Raw genomic sequence first — 27384 nt, forward strand, 5'->3', positions numbered from 1 at the left:
TCACATAACGACAAAGAGTCTATGAGGAAGTGATTAAAGATGTAACGGAACAGAATCGAATAAGAACAGGCCCATTTATATTCTACAGGCCCATTAAAATAGTCGAACACTTTCGTATTCTCCTCACCTGTTCGTCGTCGTCGTCGTCTTCCTCCTCATTTCTGATTCCTTCCGTTAGCGAGATCTCGTCGAATTCAACCTCAAAATCTCCGGGGACCAGCTCTTCTCTTCGATCCGTGCATAAGAATCACTCGGATCGAAGATGCCGGTGGCAGCTTCCGCCATCTACTTTCTAAATCTCCGTGGAGATGTACTCATCAACCGCACTTACCGAGACGACGTCGGGTAAGCGAGCTTCTCCTTTGATTTCGACGAATCTTCGAGCTGTTCTCTGAATTTGATTTGATCGTTAGGGGAAACATGGTGGATGCATTTAGAACGCATATAATGCAAACCAAGGAGCTAGGGAACTGTCCTGTGCGTCAGATTGGTGGCTGCTCCTTCGTCTACATGCGAATCAGTAATGTCTACATTGTGATTGTTGTTAGTAGCAACGCTAATGTAGCTTGTGGATTCAAATTCGTTGTTGAGGTAAAAAAAATTGATTCTAGTCTGTGTTCAAGAGATTAAAGATTGTTGACTGCTTTTGATATCGCGTTTAGGCTGTTGCTTTGTTCAAATCGTACTTTGGTGGAGCTTTTGACGAAGACGCTATTAAGAATAACTTTGTTCTCATTTATGAATTGTTAGACGGTAAGTAAGTAAGCATGATAGTGTCATGATCAAATTTGCTTTCTTTAACTAGTAACTACTGTTATGTTTTGTGGCTATAACCATTTTTGTATGGATTTTGCAGAGATTATGGACTTTGGTTATCCACAAAATCTCTCTCCTGAAATTTTGAAGCTTTATATCACTCAGGAAGGTGTACGCTCACCATTTTCATCCAAGGTAAAGGCATATCCTATGCATATGCGTGTGCAAGTGAAGCAGTGTTTTTCTGTTTTTTTTTTTTTGTTTACTTCATATGTTTTCATTAGTAAGCCTCTTGTCTTTGCAGCCCAAGGACAAACCTGTGCCAAATGCAACGTTACAAGTTACCGGTGCTGTTGGTTGGAGGAGAGAGGGCCTTTCTTATAAAAAGAATGAGGTAAGAATTGATTTTCTTTTTTTGACTCTGTATGTCAGTTGCTAGGTTCTGCGAGAGTGCTGATATTATGCATTCTCACTGATGCAGGTGTTTCTGGATATTGTGGAAAGTGTAAACCTTCTGATGTCCTCTAAAGGTAAATAATTGCATTTTTGAAGGTTTATTTCTTCCTGATTCTCTTCTGTATGACTGTTTTTTTTTGGCAACTGTTAGGCAATGTTCTTCGGTGTGATGTAACGGGGAAAGTTTTGATGAAATGTTTCCTTTCGGGAATGCCCGATTTGAAGTTGGGGTTGAATGATAAGCTTGGTCTTGAGAAGGAATCTGAAATGAAATCTCGTCCAGCTAAGAGGTAAGTTTTGTTAAAGCAGTGACTCACACTAGCTACACCGATTTTTCTTTCTCCTCACCTGGCTCACTCTTGTTGTGCAGTGGTAAAACCATTGAGCTTGATGATGTCACATTTCACCAGTGTGTGAACCTGACAAGATTCAACTCCGAGAAGACCGTTAGCTTTGTACCACCGGATGGTGAATTTGAACTTATGAAGTAAGTACTGGAATGTTCACTATCGCATATTGTTCTAAACTTCTGTCATTAACTTAACGATGTCTCAGGTATCGAATAACAGAGGGTGTGAACCTGCCTTTCCGCGTATTACCAACAATCAAAGAACTTGGTCGTACACGCATGGAAGTAAATGTCAAGGTAAGTAGCTTTACTTCAAAAACATTAAGAAGACAAACGCAGCTTGATATTTGCTTTCTTACAATCTTCTCTTGTGTTTTGTATTTTCAGGTCAAAAGTGTGTTCGGCGCTAAAATGTTTGCCCTCGGAGTCGTAGTTAAAATTCCAGTGCCAAAACAAACAGCAAAGACTAACTTCCAAGTGACAACTGGTCGCGCTAAGTACAATCCATCAATCGATTGCTTGGTTTGGAAGTGAGCTTTCTATACACTCCTAAGAACCATCCTTTAACTCGATTGGTTGGTGTTTTATCAATAGTTTGCCTTCTCTCTTCACTATTCAGGATAAGAAATTTCCAGGACAAACTGAATCGACACTAAGTGCAGAGATTGAGTTGATCTCAACAATGGGAGAAAAGAAATCTTGGACAAGGCCACCAATCCAAATGGAGTTTCAGGTCAATCTTCTTCTTCTCTTGTTGGCACTGTTAAATAGAACCAGATTGCTTAAGGTGTTTGTCAGTTAACCGTCTCAGCTTCGTTTTAATTTCAGGTGCCAATGTTCACAGCATCTGGTTTGCGAGTTCGTTTCCTCAAGGTACGCTTTAATTTCTATGCCTTTTGAAGACCAAAAATGTCATGTTATTTGTATTTGCTTCTGGTCTGAATAATGATCACTGTAATGGTTAGCTCTTAAAACTTCACTCTTTCCGTGTATTTGACCAGTAACTCTGGATTGTTTTGTAGGTGTGGGAGAAGAGCGGTTACAACACGGTTGAGTGGGTTAGATACATAACCAAAGCGGGATCGTATGAGATCAGATGCTGAACTTAAGATCACAGTTCAGGTTCAGTGACATCAGTCTTAAGGCTCATGGCTTCTAGCTTTTGTTCCTTATGCAGAACAAGAAACAAAAAGTTGAATATATTTTATATTTCGTTTACGTTTGTCTTTTTTTTTCCGTTAAGAGATATTCTTGTGTTAATATGATTTCTTATGTCTTGGTATTGGATTTGTTTTCATTTATTTGTTTGTGGGTTATCTTCGAGTTATAGTTTTGATTAATTTGGTGTCATCGAACGTTAGTCTTTGCGAAACAGTTGGTTTTTTATTTTTATCATTATTTTAGACAGCGATAGATGGGCGTTTTACGTGCTTTTTTAACCATATAAGAGTATATTTAATTATCATAAAAATTGTTAACCAATTTTCAAACAATTCACTCTAAAATAATTCTATTATAAAGTTGAATTTGTTCCAATGATTCACTATATAATAAAATTATTCTATAATAGAGTGAAATATAAAAAAAAAATTTGTGTTTCAATGGAGATGCTCTAAGTAGTATATCAAACTCGTATAAAATGTTCTTGGCGTTTTTCTTATTTATACAGTTTTATATAAATTTTAAATTCGTAATATAAAGGCTAACCGGTTTCTTCTCAACACGCAGTGCGAGTAAAAAGACAAGGTACTTTAGAGTACCTCAAATCTTAAAGAAGGCTTCTTGGTCATCATCATCGTCATCATCAACTGCTGTCGGCTCTAATCGAACTCTGGCCTCGTGATAACACTCACAAGAAGCTCAGACCACGAGACAATAGAGACGACCGCAGCTGCACTCTAACTATTATCAAATTTATAGTCTCGTAGCTGTTGTCGACATTTGTTTCGATTTACACATTTATTTGTGTTACAACTTATAATCATTTTAAAAATAAGAGGTAACGATTGATACTAATTATTAAATTAGGTAATTCAAATCTCTGACAAGAGCCATTTTCTATTCAAATAAATAATTAATGTCACTTTTCTATAGCTATTATGTTTACAACATAATGGATTTGACTACTTATACTATAACCAAGGACGGATCAAAACACATGCGGTTGAAACATTTGTCTTGGTCTCTATTAGATGTTTTGATAGCTCAATCACAAGGAAGATGATGACGAGAAGAGCTCGATTGAATTTGTAAAAAGAATGATATTATTGATCTTGTTAATTTGTTACACTCTACAATCAAGCTTATATATAGCTGGTTTAAGCTAAAGGAAACTAAACCAACTACACGGATTACACTTAACCAGTATACATATATAACTCTAATACCCTCCCCTCAAGATGGAACAAAGAGATGATGAATTCCCATCTTGAGTAGTAAGTGTTTGAACACAGCAGGTTGGACAGCCTTCGTGAGGATGTCAGCCAATTGGTGTTCTGACTTCACGTGCATAGTCTTGAGGAAACCACTCTGTAGTTTCTCCCGAACCACATGACAGTCAATCTCAATATGCTTTGTCCTCTCGTGGTAGACAGGGTTGGAAGCAATGTGGAGAGCAGACTGGTTATCACAGAATAGCTTTGCTGGACCTGCATGGGGACAATGAAGATCACGGAGTAGAGAATCTATCCAGATAAGTTCACACGTCGAGTCTGCCATAGATCTATACTCTGCCTCCGAGCTGCTACGTGAAACTGTCTGTTGTTTCTTTGCTCTCCAAGATATCAGAGAGTCACCTAAGAAGACACAATAGCCTGTAGTTGACCTTCTTGAGTCTATGTAAGCACCCCAATCAGCATCACAAAACGCAGTCAGTGAAACTTCGGACAAAGCAGAGTAAAATAAACCTTGTGTAGGATCATTTTTCAAGTAGCGTAAGACGCGTTGTGCTGCTTTCAAATGATCAGTGCGAGGTGCGGACATAAACTGACTGAGTTTATGTACGACATATGTGATATCTGGTCGAGTGTGAGTGAGATAAAGAAGCTTGCCAACAATCTTCCTGTATATAGAGGCATCTGAGAGAAGATCACCAGACGTTGGAGAATCAGAAAGTTTCAGGTTCGGTTCCATGGGAACTGCAAGGTTTGCAGCCAAGGTAACCAGCGTCTTGGAGTAACTCTAGATTATACTTCCGCTGGTTAATAGAGATCCCAGTCTCATTGCGGGCGATCTCAAAACCCAAAAAATACTTAGCAGGGCCAAGATCACGAAGCTTGAATGCACTCTGCAAAGCCTTCTTGAATGATTCAATCACAAAATTGTCATTGCCGACAATCAAGATATCATCTACATAGATGAGTGCTGCTACAAACGTTGAACCAGAGCTTCGAACAAAGAGAGAGTGATCTGAAGGAGCTTGCTTGAATCCTTCAGAAGTAATGACCTGTGAGAGCTTCTGGTTCCACTGTCTAGAAGCCTGTTTGAGACCGTAGAGCGACTTATGAAGACGACAAACTGAGTTGGGGGATAGGAGCGACCAGTCAACTCAGTGTATCCTTGAGGAATGGTCATATATATTTCCTCATCTAAGTCACCATTGAGAAAAGCATTACTCACATCAAGTTGAGATGTAGTCCACTTCTTAGCAGCAACCAAAGCTAGTAAGAGACGCATAGTACCCAGCTTTGCAACAGGCGAGAAGGTATCCAAGTAATATAAGCCTTCTAACTGAGTATACCCCTTTGCAACGAGGCGAGACTTCGGACGTTCCACCGTACCATCAGGATTGAACTTGTAGGTATTGATCCACTTACAACCAACAGGGTGTTTACCGGAAGGCAGTTCACAGATGGACCAAGTTCCAGTCTCCTCTAGAGAGTTCATTTCAGATTTCATGGACGACTTAAACTCATCACGAAGGATAGCCTCTTTAAAAGTTTTAGGAGCAGTGATAGTAGTGATGTTAATGAGAAAATTACGATGTTCAGCATTAATATGATCATATGAAAGAAATGCAGATATGGGATATGAAGTAGTGTGTAGTATGATCAGGAAATTCAGTTTTGTTCAACAGATAGCAATGATATTGATCAAGATAAGCAGGGGTTTTGATTTGACGTTTAGATCTAGAGCAAGGAATAGGAACAAGATGATCAGTAGATGAAGAAGACACATGAACAAAATCTGATTCATTGAATGAAGTTAAATCGGGTGAAGCATGTTGTCCTAAATCAAAAAATGCAGGAAATGGAGAATCAGGAACAGGCATAGGCAAAACGTGTTGACCAAAAATTTCATCATTCAAATCTTTATCAAGACGCTCAGAAAAAGGAAAGCATGTCTCATGAAAGATTACATTTCGTGAAATCGAAATGGTATTTGTATCAAGATTAAGTACTTTATATCCTTTATATCCCTGAGGATAACCAAGAAAGACGCATGGAGAAGCACGAGGAGAAAACTTGTTTCGATCTTTCAAAAGAGTCGAAGTAAAGCACAAACAACCAAAAACTTTTAAATGTTTATAACTTGGTCGTTTAGCAGTAAGAAGTTCAAAAGGAGTTTTGTTTTGTAAAAGAGGAGTGGGAGTACGATTGATGAGGTAAACAGCAGTTTGAATGCAATCACCCCAATACTCAATAAGCACATTTGATTGAAAAAGAAGAGATCTAGCAACATTTAAAATGTGCTGATGCTTTCTCTCTACAACAGAATTCTGTTGAGGAGTATAAGCACAAGAAAAATAGTGAACAATTCCTTTTGACAGAAGTAATGATGTAAAAGAGAGCTCAGGAGCATTATCAGTTCGAATGGATTTAACAGAAGCATTATACTATGTTTCAATATGAGTAAGAAAATCCAGAAAGATTGTAGTTACTGAACTTTTATTTTTAAGAAGGTAAATCCAAGTAGCTCTAGTGCAATCATCCACAATTGTCAAAAAATATTTATAACCATCAACAGTTTGTACATGAAATGGACCCCAAATATCAAGATGAAGCAAATCAAATGGAGAAGAAGACATATTATTCGAAGAAGAAAAAGACAAGCGTTTCTGTTTTGCAAGGGGACAAATTTTACACAAATGATCATGAACTATATTGTCTTTGGAAATGTCTAAATTTTTGGAAAGAATATGAATCTTCTGTGGAGATGGATGTCCTAATCTTTGATGCCAAACTTCAGAGGAAACGTGAAAGGTATGATGCACTTGAGCAATAGAAGGTGAATCAGGAGCATGAGAGTCCATGATATAGAGATTATTGTGGAGGTTACCCTTCCCAATCACGTAATCCGGAATATGCTCCTGAAGAAAATAAATTGGATTATAAGGAAGTATATAACAAGACTGAGATGAAAACAAAACCGATATTGTAGTGTTTTTTGTTAAAGCACTAATGCTCAAAAGGTTAAATTTGAAATGCGGAATGCAAAGCACGTTTGTAAGTGTTAAATGTGGCGAAATCACAATAGTACCAGAGATAGTCACATGAATACGAGATCCATCAGGCAAAACAACATTTGTATCAGATATCACAGAAGTAGTAGAGAAAACAGTCAAGTCAGAGTAAACATGACAACTAGCACCAGTATCTATCACCCAAGAATAAGACTTGAAAGTAAGGCTGTTTTTAATTCCCGCAGAAATAAAATGTGTATGCGTGAAAGGTTTACCTGAAGAAAATGCATCATCAGTGATCAAAGGAACTATGTGAGGTTGAGGTTTAAAAGTCGAGACTGATCCATCAGAGAGTTTAAGTACACTACCCACAATCTGAGAGTTGTTGTTCTCCGAACCACCAGAGTTGGTGTTGAGAACACTTAGAAGTTTCTGAACTTGATCCAATGTGACTGTCCCCAAGTGAGTACCCTGATGATCATGCATAGTAATACCTCCAGATTCATGTGTAAGATTTGCTACGGTAGAGCCCTTAGACCACTGTTGTTGCTGAGAACTAGACTTGTTAGAAGACATGTCTTGTGACTTAGACGCCGTGTTGGGAATCTTGTAACCTTGAGGATACCCGTGAAGTTTGTAGCAACGATTCACTGTATGACCAGCAAGTCCACAATGAGAGCAAATAGGACGATTCCTTTGCTTATTGTATCCTCCAGAGTATGCAGCAACTACTGGTTCCTGAGATGAATCTCCAAGAGAAGTCTGGAAGGTCATGTTGCTTGCAGATTTCATAGACCTTTGACGTTCTTCTTGAGAAATCAGGTTAAAAACCCTCGAGATAGCCGGCTTAGGTTCCATCATCAGTATCTGTCCTCGAATAGCCGTGAAGGTCTCATTCAATCCCATGAGAAACTTGAGAATACGATCCTGCTCATCTCTCAAAACCAGCTGCTTATGGCTCGCACAATCTAACTGACCGCAGCAACACGTATAGGGAGCTTCATGATTCTTAAGCTCTTCCCATAGTTGCTTAAGACGAGTGTAAACACACTCACTGTGTTAGAACCTTGAACTTCAGAGTAGATCTGTTGCTTGATATCAGCAGTCCTTGGTCCATCACTCTGCTTGAACTGATCATGAAGATCCTGCCACATCTGTTTAGCCGTCTCCAAATACATGATACTCTTCACAATGGATTTATCAACAGAGTTCACAATCCAAGTGCTCACAATGTTGTTACAGCGCGACCAAGAACCATAATCAGGATGATTAACATCTAATTCCGGAAACACACCAGTAACAAACACAGCTTTATTCCTAGCACCTAAGGCCATGAGCATAGATCTACGCCAGCTATTGAAGTTCCCTATACCAGTAAGCTTCTCAGAGACAAGGGAAATCCCAGCGTGATCAGCATGATGAACGAAGAGAGGATTGGAGTTGGGATCTGTAAGCGACGGTAAGTGAGTTCCAGACGACGGAGCTTCGGAAGCAAGAGGATCCATAACAACTTCAAGAAAACTGCAATCCAGATCGGGTGATGAATCAATCGATTCACAAACGAAGCAGAGAGATGAGAAGTACTCCGAAACGAAAGATCGCGATGATTTGACGAACAAGAATCACAAAAACGTTGATCATCAACGGATGAAAAAGAACGCTCATGATCGAAGAAAAGGAGGTGATTTGAGCTAATCGAAGAATGAAATGAAGCGGAAGAACACGAATCAGAGTGGCTTTGATACCATATTAGATGTTTTGATAGCTCAATCACAAGGAAGATGATGACGAGAAGAGCTCGATTGAATTTGTAAAAAGAATGATATTATTGATCTTGTTAATTTGTTACACTCTACAATCAAGCTTATATATAGCTGGTTTAAGCTAAAGGAAACTAAACCAACTACCCGGATTACACTTAACCGGTATACATATATAACTATAATAGTCTCCAAATTTTTTAGAGATTTGTTTATATGGCATAAGCTCCCAAATCATAAAAAGAAAAATTCTTATAAAAGTTCTTAAAGAAATGTTTTAAGTCCCATAATTTCAGATCCAGCCATAGTTCTAATGGATTCTTTTAAATATAAAGTAAAATAGATAAATGATATTTCTTATAAAAGAGAAAAAAGAAGATAATCTCCATTATTATTTAAGAACCATTTTACATTTGTAATCTCTTTTGAATTCTTTATGTTTTCGTTAATTCTGAAATCTTGATTTTCTTTTTCCATATCTATCAAAACCCGTGATCCTCACGTTTCCATACTTACAAAACCACTTTAAAACCGTACCTTTTCCCACCACTCATGGACAAAAATGGTTCATGGATTAATGAAAACCTCCACGAAGCTACTAAACATCTGCATCGATTCCCTCTGCAAATCTCGAAACTTGCAGAAAGCAGAATCATTACTCATAGACGGAATCAGACTAGGCGTCCTCCCCAACGTCGTCACTTACAACACCTTAATCAACGGCTACTCTCGTCTCGTTGGCATCGACGAAGCTTACGCCGTAACACATCGTATGAGAGATGCCGGAATCAAACCAGACGTCTCTACATACAACTCACTCATCTCCGGAGCTGCGAAACAGCTCTCGTTAACCCGCGCCCACCAACTGTTCGACGAAATGCTTCGCTCAGGTTTATCTCCAGACATGTTGAGTTACAACACTCTCATCTCTCTCTACTTCAGGGTCGGGAGACACGGAGACGCGTTTCGGATTCTGAACGAAAATGTTCATGACGCTGGGCTGTCTCCTGGTGTTGACACTTACAACATTCTTCTCGACGCGCTTTGCAAGAGCGGTCACATAGATAATGCTATTGAGCTGTTTAAGCATGTAAAGAGCCGGGTTAAACCCGAGCTCATGACTTACAACATTCTCATCAACGGTCTTTGTAAATCAAGAAGAGTTAGCTCCGCGAATTGGATGCTGAGGGAGCTTGAGAGAGCGGGGTACACTCCTAATGCTGTTACGTACACGACGATGCTTAAAATGTACTTTAAGACGAAGATGATTGAGAAAGGGCTTAAGCTTTTCTTGAAGATGAAGAAGGAAGGGTATACCTTTGACGGGTACGCGAGTTGTGCAGTTGTTAGTGCTTTGATTAAGACAGGGAGAGCAGAGGAGGCGTATCAATGTATGCATGAGCTGGTGAGAAGCGGTAGACGGAGTGGAGATATTGTTTCGTACAACACGTTGTTGAATCTGTATTTTAAAGACGGGGACTTGGATGCAGTGGATGATTTACTGGAGGAGATTGAGAGTAAAGGATTGAAGCCTGATGACTACACGCATACGATTATAGTCAATGGTTTGTTGAGCATTGGACATACGGGAGGAGCTGAGAAGCATTTGGCTTGTTTGGGAGAGATGGGGATGCAGCCGAGTGTTGTCACCTGTAACTGTTTGATTGATGGGTTGTGCAAAGCGGGTCATGTAGACCGTGCGATGAGGTTGTTTTCGTCGATGGAGATTAGAGATGAGTATACTTACACTTCTGTTGTGCATAATCTATGCAAAGATGGGCGGCTTGTGTGCGCTTCGAAGCTGTTATTGTTGTGTTACAATAAAGGAATGAAGATTCCGTCGTCGGCTAGACGAGCTGTGTTGTCGGGGTTACGGATGACGGTATCTTACCAGGCAGCAAGGAAGACGCATCACAAAATCAAAGCTGCTATAAAGAGCAATGCAATAGCGGATCCTTAGGACACTGATAGGTACTATAGAGATTAGAGGAAAGTTTCTTTCGTCTGCATCAATGGAGTCCTATCTTCCGACATCTCAAGTTATAGTGTAAACGTCTGATTAATTAGTCTTTTCATATCAACATGTGGTGAAAAGTATGTAAAACAGTTTCTTGTGTCGTCCTTACGTAAAGATTCTTGTTTTTTCTCTCTTGTAAATATAACTTTTGGGTGGATTTTGGCTGGAGAGATGTATTAGCTTAGGATTGGTTTGATTGAAACAGATAGCTTCTGTACAAGATTCTAGCTATGAACAGTTCATAAACTCTACGCAGGTTCAGCAACATATATAATGACTTGAGATCAGTTCACTTCTGAGAAACAAATCTCTTATAGCTTATTTTGGTGGAATATATTCCCCAGTATTTAATTCCACAGAGATCAGAAATCTTCACTTTTAAATTTGGTTCCAAAGACATATGATCTACTCGGTTATTTATGAAATTTAGTTCAATTTTGGGTTTCAGTTTTTCAGTTTAGCACGATTCGGTTCGCGGTTCCGGATAAATGTTGTCAAACCTAACCACTATCTTATACAGAATTTATTAAAAAAATATATTTAATCTTAAAAATAAATCCATGTTTAGAAAGCATGATTCAAAATCTAATATCTAGATTATAGTCTGTGTACAATATATTTTGTTTTCAGTTTTTTTTAATGAACTTTTAACATTCTATATCATCTTTTATAATTTTTGCATCTAATAGCTTAATACACATTCAATTTTATAGTCTACAATATTTTTAATAAAATTCAACATTTCACTATTCTATTTTTATTTCATATTTTTACATATATTTTGTAATTGCATATTAATGACAATTATTGATTATAAAAATTTGTTTATGTCTAAATAAAATAGAATAAACATCTACTTACAAAATATAAATAATAAATTTTGAAACTAAAAATATAAGTTTACTTTTATTATAAAATAATTAATCTTGAATAATTAAATTAACTAATATTTTTAATCAATTTTAAAGATTTTAATAACTAATGTATACATCAAATTACTCAATGGAAATTAACATATTCGTGGGTCAGCTTTTTGTCGTTTTAGAGTTTGCCATATGACGTTGTTGGTCCCAACTTTTTTATTCAGCAGATTAAACAAAAAAAAATTGACAATAGATTATTGACAATAGATTAAACAAATTTAGTTGTTCGAAAAAAAGATTAAACAAATTTAACTGTGTTTTTCTTAGAATTTAACTATATCCAAGTTGTTTTTATATATTTCAATATCTTTATTGTATGAGTTCAACAATTTATCCAAAACATCCGTTGTAAATGGTTTGATAAGAGAACAATGAATTAATATTGTAATGTAACACCAAAAATAGATATTGCTTACGCATTTTCGTGAAGTATAAAATGTACTTTTCCAAATTCAAGCAAGTGCAGATGTATCCACTCAAGGATGCATCCATACAAAAATACTAATTAATATAGATGCTTCTATTTTTCTGTTAGTAAAGAAACGTCAATTTTTCAGTAAGTGCATTGCATTCAGAAAAATATATGATATTTGCTTATTTGGAGATTTTCATTGTTATTAGAAAATTAGCAATTGTATTTATATATTTCTTGTTACGTTTTTTATTATACTTCTAATTTTGTGATTTTATGTTTAAATGGCGTGTTTATAATTAATATCACTAACAACTTTTATCAAACATCTTATACAAACTGTAAGAAAAAGTTAATTAATTATTGTAAAGACACTCAAGAATCAATATCATCAGTCTTGCACCAAATTCTGGCAAAAGATCTATCATTTTCTAAAAGCACAAACATGATCAGTAGGCTGAGCAAGACTTGATGAAAAATGTAGATATGTTTTCAAAGGAAACGTTGTTATTTAAAATAACTTATTTCATAATTTTGCTTAAAACACTAAAGGAAAGATCATATGTTACTCACCTTAAATATCAGTAAGATAAGAAATATTAAATAAGATTTGTCATCTACTTAAAACACTAAAGGAAAGATCATATATATATGGCTTTACTAAAATCTCATATATAAGATTTTAATTTTTTGAAAATATATACTAATTCTGATGATTATATACAAACATGTAATAAATAGGTGGTGATTTCTTTACACCAAAAAAAAAAAAGATAAAGTCAGAATAGCTAATGTAAGGAAAATGATTCCATCTTCTTTTCAAATAGTTACGTTATCCCATTGATATACAATACATTTCACCTCCGAGTTATTATCATCCTCTAAAACTAACAAAAACATTGTACATAACACACTATTCACCTCTCTCTTGCTCTTGTGTCGTTGTGCTATTTATTTGAGCTCTCGTACTCTAAGTTATTACGTTCATCCTGTATCTGTTTCTCAAACCAAACAAACAAACAAACAAAACATGCCTTTGAGAAACAATATAATCGGTTGCATAAACTTCATCGCCGTCCTCTTCTCAATTCCGATCATCGGCGCCGGAATCTGGCTCACCACCGGAACAGTAAACTCCTGCTTCATGCTTCTTCAATGGCCAGTAATAATACTAGGAATCTTGATACTTCTTGTGGGTCTCGCTGGTCTCATAGGAGGGTTCTGGAGGATCACTTGGCTCCTCGTTGTTTACTTAATTGCCATGCTTGCTCTCATCGTACTTTTAGGTGTTCTTGTCGGATTTATTTACATGGTTACCCTCAGAGGCTCTGGTCGTCCACAACCAAGCAGAGCTTATCTTGAGTATAGTCTTGAAGATTTTTCTGGTTTCTTACGTCGACGAGTTCACAGATCTTATAAATGGGAAAGGATTCGAAGTTGTCTGAGTACTACTAGTATTTGTCCTGACTTAAACCAGAGGTTCACTTTGGCTCAAGATTTCTTCAATGCTTATCTTAGTCCCATTCAAGTAAGTGTATTTTAGAGACTTCCATTGTTTTTAAACACTAACTTTATTAAGCTTATGTTGAACTTACATAGTCATTATGAATTTCAGTAGTTATGAATCTAGGAACATAGTAATGAAATTTGAAAGAAACATTGTCTTCAATCTGATACTTCGCCAATTTGTCAGCCACTTTGTTGTCTTCTCTTTCAATCCATTGGACTTGCAGATCATGAAACTGTTGTTTCCACCACTGAATCTCCCGTTTCCAATTATAAGCATTAAAATGGAGAGTTAGTCCATTGATTATAGGGCAAATCTCCAAAATAGCACATTTCTAAGTTTATGTCACAAAAATAGTCCTCAAAAACTAAAATGACCAAAATAGTATTTTATCTTTTGAAAAATTTAAATTTTTTTATTTTTCAAAATTTGAAATTTTATCCCCAAAACTCCACTCCCCAACTCTAAACCATAAAACCTAAACTCTAAACCCTAAACCCTAAACTCTAAACCCTTAACCCTAAATCCTAAACCCCACCCCTTAACTCTAAACCTTAATTTTTAAATTAATTTACCATTGGAGTATAAGTGCATATTTATATCTTTTGATAAAACATTAAGTGCTATTTTGGTCATTTTTATTTTTAGAGGCTATATTTGTGACAAAAATATTTTTAGTGCTATCCTAGTCATTTTTTCTTGATTATATCCACAGCTTTTTTATTATCTGATTCAATACAGACTTTTGAATAACCCCTACTCCAAGCATGTTGCATTGCCATTAATATAGCTTCTAATTCACTTTCGAAAGAAGTATTAACGCTATTTCCAACTGCCATTTAACATGCTCTTACATGCTTGTCCTAACAAAAACTAGAAAAATAATTAAAATTAATTTCTGTATGATGTGTTGATTAAAATGCCAAAGACAATTTACAAAAAAAAAAATAGAAAATATTAAAGCAATTTGGAAGTTTATATCTATTTATACAAACTCTTAAAATATTTAGTGTTCAAAACTAATAATTCATTTATTTATGTTCAGGACCGGCAAAAAAGACACTCCGAATAACTTTTTCTCACATTTTAGTTTTATTTAAATCTAACCGTTTGTTTATTTTTCAGTCTGGTTGCTGCAAGCCTCCAACAAAATGTGGCTACACGTTCGTGAACGCTACATACTGGATAAGTCCTATATCATTGCATGTAGATATGGATTGTCTACAATGGAGCAATGATCAAAACACTCTGTGCTACGGTTGTAATTCCTGCAAAGCTGGTTTGCTCGCAAATCTCAAGATAGATTGGTTAAAAGCAGATATTTTTCTCCTTGTGGCGCTTATCGGGTTGATAATCATTTATATAATCGGTTGCTGTGCATTACGAAACTCGAGAAGTGAGGATATTTTCAGAAAGTATAAGCAGGGTTATACATGATACTCTGATACGGATGGGAAATTAAGTTGCAAAACTGTTGTGTCCTAATTTAGTGTCTTTACGTTTTGACCCATGTAGTCTTTTTTTAATTTTATATATATGCACTACCAGAACATTTTGTGTAACTGGAAGAATCTTTTGTAAATATCTTTGGTTTGGGTTTGCAAAATTTCGCATTTGTTAATATTATTATTATTATATTTGAGTCTGATAAAATGAAATGGGAATGTGAGAACCTTTTATGTTGTGTCTTGTATTACTCCTTGTCTAGCCTCATTTGCATCATCACATTGAGAATATACAAGAATATATACACTTACTAATTAGATGACTACAAACCAAAGGCCCTCCTTTGGAGTAAGACCAATGTTAAAACCATTTATGTTGTGTCTTGTATTGAGCTACTATCTCTTTTCAGGATGTCTAATATAGAATAAGAAGCCTTGGAATGTAACACAACCTCCTGCTTCTTTGCGATCTAAACTCATTGCAGTAGAGATCGGTGAGGGATACCCTTTCTTGGTCTTTTTCTCAAAGAAGTAGAAGTAGGACGTTGTGGTGTTGATGTGATTAAACTCTGGAGACTTGGAATGCTATCCTCTACTCCTGAACTGTTGTTTGAACTCTCTAATTCCGTTAGAGTATGCTTCACTCCCTTCTCAAAGCTTCTAGAAGCTCCTGCTACCTATTAATAAAGAAGACCCAAATCAAAAGTCTCACACTTTTCTCTGTTAATAAACAAGAAATCACGAAAACAGAGGAATTCAACTAATAAATTAGCAATTTTAACCCAACTTAACACCAAAGATTCGTCCTTTTTATCACAAAAAGAAAAACAGAACAAGAAAGATGATTGGGTAATGTTGTACCTTGCAGCCAAGAGAGCAGAAGCAAAAGCAATCGTCAGCAAGGCCACGAGAACAGACATCGCAGGCATTAGTAACTCTAACTCCTCTAACGCGCTCAAGCTGAGGCCTTTCATTCAAAAACACAACCTTTGCGCTGTTGTTCACATACGTCTGAACGCTCAAGATATCTAAATGCATCTGAATCTCGTTGACCCTTATCACATCGTGATAGGACAATCTCCTTATCTGCCCAAATCAAGAGCAGTAACATTCAAAAATCAAGTTTCTTCCAAATGCAATCTATATATGAGAACGTCTGGATCCTCCTTGAAACGCGACGCACCTGGATGGTACGATGATCTTTGTGGTGTTCAAGACAGAGAGGGCAAAGGGAGCCGCCATTAGTGCAGTCCAAACAATACATGTTGCATTCGTTTTTAGGTGAGTGTCCATGAAAGTTGCATTGAGCAAAGAAGTTTTCTTTCAGTAATGGTTTCAGCCATGGAGGCCACTGGTTCTCTTCTTCCTCTGGTCCACCACCTCCCTGAGATAAACAAGATCACTCGTTAATCTAACAGAAACACCTTCCACATATCAAAACAGAGCATTGACGTTCTTTTATACACAAAACAGAGCATTTTCAGTAGAAACTGGAATTTGAAAATCTGGAAAGTAATGTTGGAAAGACTAAAACTTTTCTTGTTTCCAGTGGAAATTTCAGTTCAATAGCAACAACCCAAATCTTAGAATCGATAATGCATTGCGAGTAGACATTGAAAAACAGAGTGGACAATGGAAAACAGAGTCAAGAATGTAATGATATTGAACGTACCATGCTTCTTCTGCGATTTGGGTTCTCGTGGTTTTCGATCGCCATTTTCGAGAATGCAGTAAAGGATCTGGCTTTTCAGAGTCACTTTTGTAGAAATAGGTTAAAAGGATTGTAGAGAGAGAATGTGAGGAAGAAAGCGAGAGAGATGGGGTTCTTTGAAAGCGAAGAGAAACGAGGAGAGTCGTTCGAACTTCTAATCCTCCCAATGTCGACTTACCGAACCTAAATCCAGAGCCTAAAATTGCCTTAGTTTAAAACCCGAACCTATTTACCAACCTTAAGTCCGAGGCTAAGATACGTTGGGTCAACCTTCTCATTGGCCTTTTCTTGGAATTTTCATTTCATTATTATTAAACTATCTATCTCTAGTCGTTGTTCAAAAAAAAAAAAAAAAAAAAAAAACTATCTCTCTCTAGTTTGTTGGTCTTATTCTTTTGGTCAAAGTTTCTTGGTCTTATTATTTACTGTTTTTCCTTGAACAAAAAAAAAAGAATCTAGTCTAATTTTATTCCTTTTTAGATTTTCCAAAAAATATATATTTAATGTATTTGTTATATAGTCATCACATTTATTGGTTGTTAGAGTATAATACTAATTCAAAGTTATGATTTTGAGAAAAAGACTAGAATAGCACTAAACCAAGTTTTTGTTCCCAAAGTAGCACTCAAGGCTAAAAGTCACAAAAATAGGTTTCATTAAAGAGGTAATATACACTTATACCCCTTGGGTTAATTAATCCAAACCTTAGGGTTTAGAGTTAAGGGGTGGGATTTTGGAATTAGGGTTTAAAATTTTATAAAAAATAAATTCTAAAATAAAAAATAAAAATTTTAAAAACAGTTTCAAAAAGTATTTTTAAATTATAAAAAGAAAATTTGAAAAAAAAATAAAAAAAAATTTGAAAAAAAAATTTGAAATGTTTTTTTAAAAAATTTCGAATCTGAAAACATATAATCTAAAACTATAAAAAAAAAATTTCTTTTTTCATTTTTTTCATTTTTTTCATTTTTCTTATTTTTATTTATTTTTGTTTGCTTATTTAATTTTAAACAAAGGGTATTAAGGATATTTTACCCTTTAATGAATGTCATTTTTGTGACTTTCTCCTTCTAGTGCTATTTTTGAGACATAAACTTCCAAATGTGCTATTATTGACAATTGCCCTATGATTTTTTTTTGAGAAAATGCCTTATATAGCACCAAATCAAGTTTTTGTTCCCAAACTAGCACTCAAGATCCAAAATCACAAAAATAAATTTCATTAAATGGAATCATTTACCATTATGCCCTCTCCTTTGATTAATTAAAAAAAAATCGAAAATCTAATCGTCGGAAACAATCCCGTCGTGTTCATCTTCCTCGTCCTTCACCTACGACAGAATACCATTGCTCCGCCGTGTTTCTTTCCGTCGTCATCAGATCTACCGTCTTCAGGTCAGTACATCCGTCGTCATCAGATCCGTTGTGGCTGTCATCAGGTTCGTCGTTGTTGTCCCCGAGCTATGGATGCTGGTGTTAAGTTACATGACTCAGACTTTAGATTGCAGATATTAGCTTTGTGGTGATGTATCTAGAAGCCGTGCCTCCGATCGGGTTCGTCCTCTCTCTCGTTTCCCTCATCTCCAAATCGTTTTGCAATGTCCTGTGTAGAGAATTATGAATCCGAATCACTGAGATATTTATTCTCTAGGTATAAATCGTGTGTTCGATCACCGATCAGATGATTGTGGTTTTTGTAAATGTTTGACAGATAAATAAAAGAGGAGAATCAGTGGATGATAAGATTAAAAACTTGATGTTGAGCTCTGCAAATACAGAGAGCAGATTCAAAAGACACGATCTGGTCCTGTTCAACAAGCTCTCAAAGCTCGTGCTATGAGGCTTCTGAAGCAGAAGAAAATGTAAGGGATTCTTAGGTTTACAGCTAGCTCTGTTCATTAGCTATTGTTGATCAATTACATTACTTTCTTATCAGGTATGAAGGACAACGCGACATGCTTTATAATCAGACATTCAATCTCGATCAAGTCTCTTTCGCTGCTGAAGGTCTCAAAGATGCTCAACAAACTCAAATGCATATCTCTCTTTGTTTCTAAGCTATTGTCCACGCCTCTGGACATGGCTAGGTCATATATGCGAGCTCGACTGCCATGGGGATCTCTGTCTGTGAACAATTCAGAGTTTTGGTCACCATCATCAGCAGGGATGCAACTTCTTAAGGAAGGAACACCATTTTCTTATAATGCTGGAAACTTATCCTCTTCCAAGGTACATCAGAAAGGTTTCTAATATATTATGCATTGCAGTGCAAACTTTTGTGTGATGCTAATTCCAGTTTTCCAATAGAAAGTTTGCATACCAGCATGTATTTCTAATGGCTCTCTCAGAGTTATGGCTCTCTCAGATTTTAGCATGCGTCTTTATTCGCTGTTGTATTTGGCCAAGCAGGACTTTGAGTAGGAACAAACTTAACGGGACTATCCCTGTGTCACTCACTGGTCTTCTGAACCTGATAAATCTGTAAGTTACTGCTCTCTCTGTCTGTGATCCCCTTCTTTTTTTGGAAGCTCCTCTTTCTTATTCAATTTGAAACTATGTTTTTACAGTCTTTTTGATTCCAATAATCTCAATGGCCAGATTCTTCAAACTCTATTTCAGATCCCAAAATACAAGTATGTTCCACTACTTTATGTTAAATCTGTTTTTTCTTTAGCAGTGATCTGATATGGTTTTATCAACTTTAGTTTCACAGGAAACAACTTGAATTGTGGTGTTGGTCAACCTCACCCTTGTGTATCTGAGGTTGCCCGTTCAGGTAGCTACATTACTGTGCGCCATTGCTTGAACCATATCTTCTTTACTTCCAACAGATTCAAAAGTATTAAAGTTTTTTAATTTAATTCTGCTGATGGTGTCTTGTCTATGGTGAATAAGTGATTCAAGCAAGCCAAAAACTGGCATTATTGCAGGAGTTACTGTCGTCCTCTTTGGAATCTTAGTGTTCTTGTTCTGCAGGGATAGACATAAAGGATACAAACGTGACGTGTTCGTGGATGTTGCAGGTTGGTTCGTGGATGTTGCAGCTGTACCACCTCAAATTGGTTTGGTCTGTTTTGTGTTGTGGTTTGTTTGAACTTTATATAGTGGTGCTGCTCAGAACATCAACATCAGCACCAGAATGAATTTAAAAAGTTTTACAAAGTATTAATCTATATTTGCTGTCAAGATTTGCTTACTAATCATCATCACTCAGAAAGAGAAAAAGGATCAACGATCATTTTCAAGCAGTAAAAGAAAGAGACATAAACAACTCACCCACTTCAATGGTTTGATTTGGTAGTGGCTTTAACTAAAAATCAACGTGATCTCTAAGCATATTTAAACTATATCTCAATAATGTTCTCATTATATGGCGGCAGTATTTAATCCTTTGTGTGATGAAGTACTTTTGTTGGTAAATAAAGAAAATAACATTAGATGTGACAAGTTTTATCCTAAGTCTTTGTTATATACTTTTAATTCCCTAACCTGTAAAGTACTATTCGAAAGTAATTGAGATTATCTTCTTTTTCATGTATGTGATTCAACTTTTTGGTCATGTAGACACTATCTCTTGATAGAATTATTGAAAATGTTTCAAGCTATCCCATTTTAATGTTCTCGGTTTGATATATGTTCTCTATTTTGTAGACAACTAACTATATTTGATGATTTTTATAGCCAATGAATTTTCTTATAGATTTTGATTATGTTTTTTTTGGAAGATTAAGTTCCAATTTAGGATAGCCATCCTGAACAAGGATTGTCTAACATTTCTTACACGCTTTTGATTCTCTTCGAAAACAGACTTATGCAAGAAAACACACTTATTTTATTTTTCTGGAAACCCATCCCGAAAGTGCCAAAAGTTATCCTATATAACATATGTGTTTTATAATGATACCACATTTAACACTTTCTTGATAGAATTATTGAAAATGCTTCAAGCTATCCTATTATGTTCTTGGTTTGATATGTGTTCTCTATTTTGTAGACAATAAACTCTATTTTGGTGATTTCTATAGCCAATGAATTTTTATAGATTTTGTTTATGTTTTTTGGAAGATTAAGTTCCAAATTAGAATAGTCATCCTGAACAAAGATTGTCTAACATTCCTTACACGCTTTTGATTCTCTTCGAAAACAGACTTGCAAGAAAACACATTCATCTTATTTTTCTTGGAAACCCATCCTGAAAGTGCCAAAAGCTATCCTATATAACATATGTGTTTTATAATGATACCACATTTAATACTTTCTCGATAGAATTATTGAAAATTCTTCAAGCTATCATATTTCAATGTTATCTGTTTTATATGTGTTCTCTATTTTGTAAACAACTAACTCTATTTTGCTGATTTCTATAGTTAGTGAATTTTCTTATAGATTTTGATTATGTTTTTTTTTGGAAGATTAAGTTCCAAATTAGGATAGCCATCCTGAACAAAGATTGTCTAACATTCCTTACACGCTTTTGATTCTCTTCGAAAACAGACTTATGCAAGAAAACACATTCATTTTATTTTTCTTGGAAACCCATCCTGAAAGTGCCAAAAGATATCCTATATAACATATGTGTTTTATAATTATACCACATTTAACACTTTCTTGATAGAATTATTGAAATGCTTCAAGTTATCCTATTTTAATGTTCTCTGTTTGATATGTGTTCTCTATTTTGTAGACAACTAACTCTATTTTGGTGATTTTTATAGCCAATGAATTTTCTTATAGATTTTGATTATGTTTTTCTTTTTTTTTTGAAAATTAAATTAGGATAGCCATCCTGAACAAGGATTGTCTAACATTCCTTACACGCTTTTGATTCTCTTCGAAAACAGACTTATGCAAAAAAATACACTCATTTTATTTTTCTGGAAACCCAGCCTGAAAGTGCCAAAAGATATCCTATATAACATGTGTTTTATAATTATACCACATTTAACACTTTCTTGATACAATTATTGAAAATGCTTAAAGCTATCCTATTTTAATGTTCTTTGTTTGATATGTGTTCTCTATTTTGTAGATAACTAACTCTATTTTGGTGATTTCTATAGCCAATGAATTTGCTTATATATTTTGATTATTGTGGGAACCGAAATTCACACTGTCGATTTCCGTTTAAATAAGGAAACTAGGAAAACCCTAATTTCCTAGAGAACCCGGATATCTGTTAATTACCACACGTCAAGCAATCAGAACACGAGAATAACAACGATAAAAATAAGAAATCGAAAAGAGAGCAAAGTAGATCTTATTCCGAATCTGCGTATGAGCGTTACAACAAGGTATAAGCCTGGGCTCGAGAGCTGTCGGCGAGATTCCTAGTTCTAACAACCCTAGGACGGCTAAACCTAATTGAGTCGCAGCTCGAAATAACAAAAACGGAAAATTGCCTAAATTGCTCTAAGTGCTAAGTTTGCTCTGAAAAAGTTCTCTCTCTTGCTCCTCGCCTAGGACTCCTTATATACTAGCTCCAAGGTCGGTTTACGCTTTTACTCTTCTGCCCTTAAGCCGTCATAGCATAAAAATGGAAATATTCCATTTTTCCCGATCTTCACAATTATCTTCGAAACTTCCGTATTTATCCGCGGAAACTTGACATTTATCCTTCTTCGTGGGCCAAGCGTGAACCATGCTGTGGTTCACGGGCTTTTGGTTAGGAAAAATCGTAGGATGGGCCTCGAGTCGTGTTTTAGGTCCCTTTGGGCCGTCTTCCGACTCGACACGTTTACTACGAGTTTTCCGCGGTTTCTAATCCGCGAAGTTTGATCGATGAATTAGAATAGCGGGAAACATGGACTGAGCTCGCTACGGTCTTCGGGAGATAGCATTCGAAGGTTTGACGAGAACGCAAGGACTGGTATCGTATCGATGTTCGGATAGGTTCAATCGCTACACAGCGACCGAACTTTGGCTCGAGCCCGGTCGCTCGGTCGCTACGTAGCGACCGAGCTTTGGCTCGAGCTCGGTCGCTACGTAGCGACCGAGCGGGACGATCGCTCGGTCGCTGCGTAGCGACTTGTTTAGAGCTTTTCGTCGGACATCTCAATTCTTTCTTCCGTAAAGCTTTTTCGTAAGAAAGAGTCTATTTCCGAAAAATACTCTTCGGAGAAATTCTTATTTTCTTCCTCGGACGTTTTGAATGTTAAATTTGTCGTAACCGTTTTTAACCCCAACAATTATGTTTTTCTTTTTTGGAAGATTAAGTTCCAAATTAGGATAGCCATCCTGAACAAGGATTGTCTAACATTCCTTACACGCTTTTGATTCTCTTAGAAAACAGACTTATGCAAGAAAACACATTTATTTTATTTTTCTGGAAACCCCTCCTGAAAGTGCCAAAAGATATCCTATATAACATATGTGTTTTATAATGATACCACATTTAACACTTTCTCGATAGAATTATTGAAAATGCTTCAAGCTATCCTATTTTAATATTCTCTGTTTGATACGTGTTCTCTATTTTGTAGACAACTAATTCTATTTTAGTGATTTTTATAGCCAATGAATTTTCTTATAGATTTTGATTATGTTTTTTTTGGAATATTAATTCCATTTTAGGATAGCCATCCTGAACAAGGATTGTCCAACATTCCTTACAAGCTTTTGATTCTCTTTGAAAACAGACTTATACAAGAAAACACACTCATTTTTTTTATTGGAAACCTATCCTGAAAGTGCCAAAAGCTATCCTATATAAAATATGTGTTTTATAATGATACCACATTTAATACTTTCTCGATAGAATTATTGAAAATTCTTCAAGCTATCCTATTTCAATGTTATTTGTTTTATATGTGTTCTCTATTTTGTAAACAACTAACTCTATTTTGCTGATTTCTATAGTCAGTGAATTTTCTTATAGATTTTGATTATGTTTTTTTCTGGAAGATTAAGTTCCAAATTAGGATAACCATCCTGAACAAGGATTGTCTAACATTCCTTACACGCTTTTGATTCTCTTCGAAAACATACTTATGCAAAAAAATACTCATTTTATTTTTTTGGAAACCCAGCCTGAATGTGCCAAAAGCTATCCTATATAACATATGTGTTTTATAATGATACCACATTTAACACTTTCTTGATAGAATTATTGAAAATGTTTCAAGCTATCTTACTTTAATGTTCTTTGTTTAATGGTAAGTTTTTTTTTTTTGCGAGAAACCGATGTCGAGTAAGTTAATTTGAATTCCGGTTACCCACCAACCCATAAATAAACAAAAAAATATTTACTTCAGAATATGCATAGAAGAAAGTCAGTTGTGATAAAAACAAAAGAAAACAAAAGTATACTTCCGGTTGCCTCTTGGAGCCATTTCACCGTGTGAAAATAGCTTAAATTTGAGGATTGTCTCCTGCGGAATTCTTGTTTCATGATCCTTAATGATCCAGGTAAGTTATGGCACATCTGGATTCGTGATACTAAAAGAGATAATTATTATCATGGTGAGTCCTCAGGTGAGCTAGCACTTGACATTTTCATTATTTTTTGGTAAAATGTTAAGCTAGCACTTGACATTTATCAAGGAGCTACAGTAATTTAGTAAACAAGCAAACGTGGGCTAAGAATAATTTAGTAAACAAGCAAACGTGGGCTAAGAATAATTTAAGCCTAGGAGCCTCTTTTAAAAAAAAAATTCTACGAGGGCTCTTCCTTCTTCATACTCCTAAGACTGTACGCTAGATGATGATTGCGTATATGCAAAACGATAAGCTTCCTCTTAAGAGAGCTCATTAGGCTAGCGAATAAGCAGAACTACGTCTACTTAATATTTATTTATTTATTTATTTACTCAGCAGAAGAACATGTTGCTTTCGACTCTCTCCTGCAAACGCGGAAGCTGCGGAACTTTCTCCTCTGATACATCTTCAAACTTTGTGAATTGCGCAAACTGAGCTGCTGCTAAATGAGCGTATCGCACTGGAGCCATTGAGAACAAGTAAACAAACAAACAGAAGGGACACATTGAATATTGAGAAGCTTGTGTTTTATTATAAAAGAGAATTTGATTAAGGAAGTGTGTTTACCAATTGAGGTTGCCGTTGTGCTCCGCTGGTTGCTGGACCGATGATTAAAGAAGATTAGAATTGAGTTTTTTGTAAGTTGCGAATGCGAGGATTAGGGTGTAGAGAGACTTACACATAGGAGAGAGAATGGATGAGGTTCTGCAACTCATCGGGAGAGAAACCAATCTCATCCAGCAAGACATGATAGTGAGCCGGTCTTGAAGTTCCCTGGGAGATCAGCAAGGTGAAACATAAACATATGCAGTGAGGAGTGAAACTCTTAAGGTTAAAGAAGTCAAAACTTACTATTATTCCTGCATGGGCACACATGTAAAAATCTTAGTTGGTCGGGTGTACAATCTTGGTGTCCACAACGGTTCCTGACAAACATTTTTTATGATAAAAGAGTTATGATACAAAAATTGAATCGTAGTGTGACTGATGCAGAAGATAAAACGTATCCTCTTTACCTGCAGGAACATTTTCATGACCCTTAGCTTGAAACAATTTGGTGTGGTGTCTTTTCTGAGCCACAATGACAGTGAACTTTGGCACGTCGGTCTCACCAAGACGTTGATACGCCTGCATTGTGTTAAATAAGCAAACTGTTCAATATAATACTTTCACTAGAAACATAATTTGATAGAAGCCAGATCTGGCCAAGGAACTTTGAAACACGACCTTTATTATCTGATCCACCACAATGTTCAAGACTTGGTTGAACTGTGATTCACTTACTCCATCCCTAACCAATACGCCCATGATTGTGTAAGAACATTTTTTAGATACTGGAGGTTAAACAACAAAACAAACGATACAGTTTTCTGCTAGTACCTGAATATGATAATCTGCTTAGGCTTTCGTGCGTTGCTTGTCTTGAAAAATTCCACAAACAATTCACTGTTGGAAACAGAAATTTGGTCAGAGCAAAAGAGAAGACACCTAAATATCTTGTGATAACTGGTTGCTTCCTGATTTAACAAAAAATCGAGCTGACTAAATAGCATCCACTTACTTCATGATACCGGTTGTCTCCGTTCACAGGGTCGTCAACTGGTTGGAAGAGCGAATCAATCATTTCCAGTTTTTGTGACTGACTTCTCACAGCTGCCAGTTTTTTGAACCAACAACCTTACAGCATAGGCTGAGACATGAAAAGTAAACAGACGGAAAATAAAGGACAAGCAAAGTAAGAATAAAGCAATACCGCTGCTACTGAAGGAACATCTGCACGACCTGGAGACCCATGAGATACATCCATACCCATGATTAAGGTGGGAATTTTGTTAATCAATGGGATGCTGAAAGAGCACTCTACTCCCAACAGAGAATTGATTCCACCAAGCTAGATTAAGACAGTAAAAGAAGTTGAAGAGAACACTACATCATATGCAAATTCTAAATACCGAAGGAAGAATACCAACAGAGACACATTGTTGGGTGATGTAGAAACTGAAATCACCGGTGCTGCGGTTGCGTAGGACGGCGTAGACACGGTGTTGGGTGATGCCTAGCTGAGATCGCCTCTTGTAGAGCTTAGACGAGGCGGTGAGATTCCTGAAACTCTTGGAGACGAGGGAGAGTGTCGGGTAGTGGCTTCTGGGCACGCGAGCGACGATGTCAACGGCGAGGTCGTCGGGGAGTGAATGAATCAGACGATGTCAACAGCGAGGTCGCCGCCGTCGCCTCGCGTCGAGAAGAAGAATCGCCATGCTTGGCGTGAGAGAGAGGTTGTTCTGATTTTTTTTTTTTTAATTAATTTTAAAAGAAGGGTATTAAAGACATTTTGTCCATTAATGAATGTTATTTATGTGACTTTCTCTTTCTGGTGCTATTTTGGAGACAAAAACTTCAAAAGTGCTATTATGGAAAATTGCCCTTTTTTTTTTGAGAAGTTGATAAAGGTATTGTTCTATTATTGTACTTTAATTTAAATCTAACCATTTGTTTATTTTTCAGTCGGGTTGGTGCAAACTCCCAACAAAATGTTGGATAAGTCCCATAGCTTTGTGTGTAGATATAGATTGGCTACAGTGGAGCAATGATCAAAACACTTTGTGCTACAGTTGTGATTCCTGCAAAGCAGGTTTGCTTGCAAATCTCAAGCTAGATTGGTTAAAAGCTGTTATTTTTCGTTTTGTGGCGCATATCGGGTTGATAATCGTTTATATAATCACTTGCTGCGCATTACGAAACGAGAAAACTGAGAATATTTTCAGAAAGTATAAGCAAGGTTATACATGTTGGAATGGGAAAAGGTTAGTGACAAAACTAAGGAGAATATTTTAAGATTAATTTTTGTTTAAAAAGTTATTAGGTTATTGTATTATAGTTTCTTTACGTTTTAGCCTTTATATTTTTTATATGCGCCACCAAAACTTTGTTTGTAACTGAAAGGAATTTAACTCATGGGTACAAGGAATTTAAGGAGGCGTGAGACAGTGTTACACTCGGAACTGAAAGCACTATAATGGACAATGGAGAGCATGATACAATACTCGACCTGTCAGAGATTTGAGACAGATTGTAAGGACCTGATTGTAATGATAGAACAACCACAAGCTTGTCCAACTTCTCAACTGAGCTAGAAATCATTCAAATTTTTCGGTTCTGTTTTTCGGATATCGA

The 27384-nt window shown here is 36.2% G+C and overlaps 5 protein-coding genes across 21 annotated transcripts; 4 read left to right on the plus strand and 1 right to left on the minus strand.

Annotated features, from left to right (window-relative positions):
* Positions 1-85: 85 nt before the first annotated feature.
* Positions 86-2862, plus strand: LOC125600037 (AP-2 complex subunit mu-like). The gene is made up of 13 exons (XM_048773005.1): positions 86-345; positions 414-591; positions 663-753; positions 857-951; positions 1061-1150; positions 1238-1286; positions 1364-1502; positions 1583-1699; positions 1768-1858; positions 1949-2091; positions 2181-2294; positions 2390-2434; positions 2584-2862. Exons 1-11 carry the CDS (start codon positions 263-265, stop codon positions 2215-2217), a joined length of 1113 nt encoding a protein of 370 aa, XP_048628962.1. The 5' UTR covers positions 86-262; the 3' UTR covers positions 2218-2294; positions 2390-2434; positions 2584-2862.
* Positions 2863-9119: 6257 nt separating this feature from the next.
* LOC106422462 (pentatricopeptide repeat-containing protein At5g46680) lies at positions 9120-11034 on the plus strand. Its single transcript, XM_013863251.3, has one exon. It carries the CDS (start codon positions 9285-9287, stop codon positions 10680-10682), a length of 1398 nt encoding a protein of 465 aa, XP_013718705.2. The 5' UTR covers positions 9120-9284; the 3' UTR covers positions 10683-11034.
* Positions 11035-12842: 1808 nt separating this feature from the next.
* Positions 12843-15554, plus strand: LOC106422493 (protein TORNADO 2). Its single transcript, XM_013863273.2, has 2 exons — positions 12843-13602; positions 14707-15554. The coding sequence occupies exons 1-2, from the start codon at positions 13105-13107 to the stop codon at positions 15016-15018; spliced, it is 810 nt and encodes a 269-aa protein (XP_013718727.1). The 5' UTR covers positions 12843-13104; the 3' UTR covers positions 15019-15554.
* Positions 15304-26525, minus strand: BNAA02G36800D (protein RGF1 INDUCIBLE TRANSCRIPTION FACTOR 1). 12 transcript variants are annotated; one of them, XM_048773014.1, is made up of 13 exons: positions 26177-26525; positions 25964-26101; positions 25772-25887; positions 25591-25656; positions 25438-25501; positions 25227-25338; positions 25063-25136; positions 24890-24984; positions 24778-24809; positions 16699-16782; positions 16210-16410; positions 15888-16112; positions 15304-15703 (listed from the first exon to the last, which is right to left on the minus strand). In XM_048773014.1, the coding sequence occupies exons 10-13, from the start codon at positions 16741-16743 to the stop codon at positions 15503-15505; spliced, it is 672 nt and encodes a 223-aa protein (XP_048628971.1). In that variant the 5' UTR covers positions 16744-16782; positions 24778-24809; positions 24890-24984; positions 25063-25136; positions 25227-25338; positions 25438-25501; positions 25591-25656; positions 25772-25887; positions 25964-26101; positions 26177-26525; the 3' UTR covers positions 15304-15502. The 12 variants fall into 12 exon arrangements, 8 of the variants coding, with proteins under 8 accessions (XP_048628971.1, XP_048628964.1, XP_048628968.1 ...); XM_048773007.1 differs by having other exon boundaries at positions 25772-25900; positions 26177-26524; XM_048773011.1 differs by having other exon boundaries at positions 26181-26523.
* On the plus strand, positions 17848-19923 carry LOC125600038 (probable LRR receptor-like serine/threonine-protein kinase At5g10290). 6 transcript variants are annotated; one of them, XM_048773017.1, is made up of 8 exons: positions 17848-18176; positions 18246-18291; positions 18449-18599; positions 18674-18966; positions 19147-19218; positions 19305-19370; positions 19443-19513; positions 19632-19923. In XM_048773017.1, exons 4-8 carry the CDS (start codon positions 18941-18943, stop codon positions 19829-19831), a joined length of 435 nt encoding a protein of 144 aa, XP_048628974.1. In that variant the 5' UTR covers positions 17848-18176; positions 18246-18291; positions 18449-18599; positions 18674-18940; the 3' UTR covers positions 19832-19923. The 6 variants fall into 6 exon arrangements, with proteins under 6 accessions (XP_048628974.1, XP_048628975.1, XP_048628977.1 ...); XM_048773018.1 differs by having other exon boundaries at positions 17848-18291; positions 19714-19923; XM_048773020.1 differs by having other exon boundaries at positions 17848-18291; positions 19761-19923.
* Positions 26526-27384: the final 859 nt, after the last annotated feature.

This window comes from Brassica napus, unplaced genomic scaffold, assembly GCF_020379485.1.
Source record: "Brassica napus cultivar Da-Ae unplaced genomic scaffold, Da-Ae ScsIHWf_20;HRSCAF=42, whole genome shotgun sequence".
Classification (NCBI taxonomy): domain Eukaryota; kingdom Viridiplantae; phylum Streptophyta; class Magnoliopsida; order Brassicales; family Brassicaceae; genus Brassica; species Brassica napus.